The sequence below is a fragment of the Nematolebias whitei genome, chromosome 18 (assembly GCF_014905685.2).
Source record: "Nematolebias whitei isolate Nwh7 chromosome 18, NemWhi1, whole genome shotgun sequence".
NCBI classification, from domain to species: domain Eukaryota; kingdom Metazoa; phylum Chordata; class Actinopteri; order Cyprinodontiformes; family Rivulidae; genus Nematolebias; species Nematolebias whitei.
Window position 1 is genome coordinate 454593 of NC_056515.1, and position 4008 is coordinate 458600.

General features: G+C 36.5%; 1 protein-coding gene across 1 annotated transcript in view; it reads right to left on the reverse strand.

The window, feature by feature from the left end:
* LOC119424903 (carnitine O-acetyltransferase) overlaps positions 1–2647 on the reverse strand; it is a 73581-nt gene extending 70934 nt beyond the window's left edge. The window contains exon 1 of the mRNA XM_037692414.1: positions 2602–2647. Within this exon, the coding sequence (XP_037548342.1) occupies positions 2602–2628 (27 nt within the window). The 5' untranslated portion in view covers positions 2629–2647. The remainder of the gene's footprint in view (positions 1–2601) is intronic.
* Positions 2648–4008: the final 1361 nt, after the last annotated feature.

The following is a 4008-nucleotide window of genomic DNA, read 5'->3' on the forward strand; positions in this document are numbered from 1 at the left end:
CACACACACACACACACACACACACACACACACACACACACACACACACACACACACATACATATATATATATATATATATATATACACACACACACACACATTAGGAATGCGCAATATAAACGGTATACGGTAGAAACGATTAAAATTTAGCCTACGATAGAGATCTGTCTTCTACAGGCCAACCGCAGTAATGCTGTGTCTGAAGTAAAATCAGAGTTGTCAGTTTAATCGTTACTTTTGTTTGTTGAAACTCTGATGCATGAGCAAAACGCTGAGTTCCATTGAAAGTTGTTGTTTTTTTCCATCCAAAGTTAAATCGTTGGTCACCTTTAGAGAAACCTGCTCTCTGATCTGTGAAAAGAATGCTGTGTTGTGTGATTTTACAGAGAGACCTTCTGGTCAAAGCCGCAGACTCGTTTTGTTTCAGCTCTCCATTAAAGCGGAAGGAGGCGCCAACCAGAGGGTTGGAGGGTGAAGTGTTTGTAAAATGCTGCTCTGTTGCTGTTCATTTATAAAGTGAGAAGACTGGAAACTGATAAGAGTTAACAACATATTATTTTGTTTAAAACAAGGCTAAAACTACATTTGATTCCTTTTGCAATGTTTTGCACAAGAAAGAAGCCTAATATTTGATTTGTTTATTATTTAAAAACTCTCTGGACCTAGTAGTGGAATTTTCTTAATTCAAAATATATGATGGCTAAAGGACACCCTATGCTTTTTTTTAGCAAGTTTTATACCAAAAACATATTGCGATATATATCGTTATCGCCACCCTTCACAATACATATCGTGATGACTTATGCCGTATCGCACATTCCTACTGGGTTAACAAAAATGGCTAAATCATGTCATCTGGATCAGTTTCTGAAACAGGTCCAGATGACATGATTTAGCCATTTTTGTAGTCTACCTGGATGTTTGAGCTTACAAACCCAGTGCTGAATTAACTTAAAACATTTGTTTTGTTAAACGCAGACATGAATGTACTGAATTACAAATTTATTGAAAACTCTGCACCATAACAGCACACTTAAACACACCACCAAGAGCTTCACAAGCTTGGTCAAACATGTAAAAACAACACAACTTTAATTTGTTCAGTCAGTACGCTAGCACATAATGTCCTTCAGAACACAAAGCATAGAATTAGTGAATAGATCTGCCCAGTCATGGATCGGTCACATAGTCACGATACCCGATCCACAAGTTTTCTCGATATCGGTCTAGATGCCGATATTGGTATCGGATCGGTGCATCTCTAATCAGATGCCCCTCTTCAAATTCCTGACAGACTACAGCTTGGGTGATCTTGCTTTGAATTAAAAGAGAGAGGAAATAATCCATGAAAAGTTTTAAACCTGGGCATAATGTGCAGTTTTAGAACCCTCTCATTCTGAGCTCCATTTTGATACCCTACACAATATTTGGCACAACCTAAAATTTGCAGTTTTTCTCCAATATGGACACCATTATTCAATATGGCAGCCACAGACTGTGCATAATACTTGAAAATGATGTCATAGTGAAAATTTACAACCATAGTTGTACAGAATTCACCTTAGAATGCGTCACAAATTGTGCATTTGTTTGTTTTCATTGAAGTAACCATTTCTGCTAGCTTCAAGACTGCACTAATGTGACCTTTGACCTTGAAGTCATCAAGGTCACTTGGTGACCCCAATGTCAGCAGGAAAAACATTTACATATATTCAGTGAAATCCCCACTGAATTTGATTAGGATACAGTTTACCACTTAGAACTGATGTTCATGTTAATAAACACTTCTTTTCAGTCAGAAATGTCTTTTAATTAACAGTTATTTTTCTCTGTTGTTGTCATGTAAATAAGCTCAAAGTACATTAAAACTACTACTTTGAATGATAATATCTTCCGTCTCATTCGTTCAATGTTAACAAATGAGGTGTATTTTTGTTGCATGCAGAAGGCCGTTAAAAAAACTTTTGAAAAATGTCCAAGTGCCTAAATTTTGTGTGCACATCAGCGATATGGCCTAATACCTTTGATTGAGTACATGATTGTTTTGTACGTGTTATTTTTGAATTCCAACAGGAGGTTGGCTTGAAACACAGCAGTGAAGGCTACCTATTGGACAGATCTGCTTGGCCGGCCGTAGGCTGAGGAAGTCCTCTGGATGGGGGACGAAACTTTTCTCACTTTAAAGAAACTGGTCCAGATGACACGATACTTTTGTTACTAGTTAAAATGGTTTTAAACGGTGAAAAACGTTTTTAAATTATTCTTCCCACATGTACACTTACTAAACTGCGGTTAAATCTTGTTTACCAACCACAAACCTGAGCTAAAATTAAAACGCTTTAACAGTTTTTGCCCCGTTAATCCTAACCTTTGACCCAGTTCTGTTAGCATAACGTCAACATTAGCTATCGCAGCTAAATAGTTCCCGATGCTAACAGTTAGCCAACATACCCGAACGGTTTCAGCAAGAAAACCTAAACAAATCTTGAGTGGATAAAGCTGTCGTACATAAAGAGGACGTATTTTTAATTGTATTAGTCAAACTGTTACCCCGAAAAGCAGATGGGAGTTTTGTTAACTGAGGTTGTGTGTTACTCACCGCAGTTCTGCTGCAAACGCCCCACATTCTGATGTCACACAGGATCTTCTTCTTCTTCTTCTTCTTCCTATTGGAGTTTTATGGCGGTGAGCAAACAACTGAAAGGTGCATGGCCGCCACCTACTGGTGTGGAGTATGGACTGGATCAACATTAAAATAAATAAATAAATAAATAAATAAATAACCTATATTCTCTCAAACAATCGAGTTTGTTTCAAGTAATGCATTAAAGCTCGAATACTTTCAGACTTTGAATTGTGCTGTAATAATAAAAAAAAAATCCAATCTTAATTTCATGTCAGTGAGTCTAGTATTCAGTTGATTCCTTTCAAGACTATATTTTTGACAATGTATTAACACATGTTCTACATCCTCATCCTCTCCACAGTACCCACATTTTCCTGTATCATGTTTTCCTATAATGAACAATGACTTATTCAACCCAACATGTCCAAATCTTAGCCGTGATAGAACTATTTCCTCCCTTCTGTTTCTTCCAGCGCACCTCATTTCTCCCGTTTTCCTTTGAATTCTATAAAACCAACGTCCTTTTCTTTCTTCCTCCCACTGTTTTTGCCATTTTTCTCTCATTTTTTGTTTAATAATGCTTTTTAATTCTGATTTACTGTGTGCTATTTCTATATCCACTACCTCTCTTTTGGTAGCACTTCTTCTTCTTCTTGATGAGTTTAATGGCGGTTGGCAAAAAACTGTAGGTGTGCATTACCGCCACCACTGGTATGGAGTGTGGTTCATCATGGGCTAATTCTATGTGTATGTGTGAGTAAACTATATATATCTCAAATTCTATTAATCAACTTTGTTTTCTTAAAATATCTAATTATAATTTGTATATGTTTGCTCTCCAAGTTGTGTTGTAGTGCATCTATTATATTAAGTTTTTCTTTTATCTTTTCAAACTGTCTCTTCATAAGCCTTCGTTCTGCTGCATATTTCTGACATTCCAGTATCACATGTTGTATAGTTTCATCTTGTCCACAGTGCTCACATTTTCCTGTATTGTGTTTCTTTATTTGAAATAATGAATAATTCAGTCCCGTATGTCCAAATCTCAATCTTGTTATTAATCTTTCTTCCTTTCTGCTCCTTCTTCCAGTTCTTGTTTCTCCTACTGTCTTTTTGATCCTATAAAACCATCTTCCTTTTCTTTCTTCATCCCATCTTTTCTGCCATTCTTTCTTCAGTTTTTGTTTGATGATACTTTTTACCTCTGATTTGCTTATATTCACTGTAAAGTCAATGTGATTCTGAGTTGCCTTCTTTGCCATCTTATCTGCCATCTCGTTTCCTTCAATCCCAGTGTGCGCTGGTATCCATAACAACGTCACTGTTAAACCCATCCTTTGTGTTCTGAATAATGTGTGGTATATTTCTAATAAAACATCT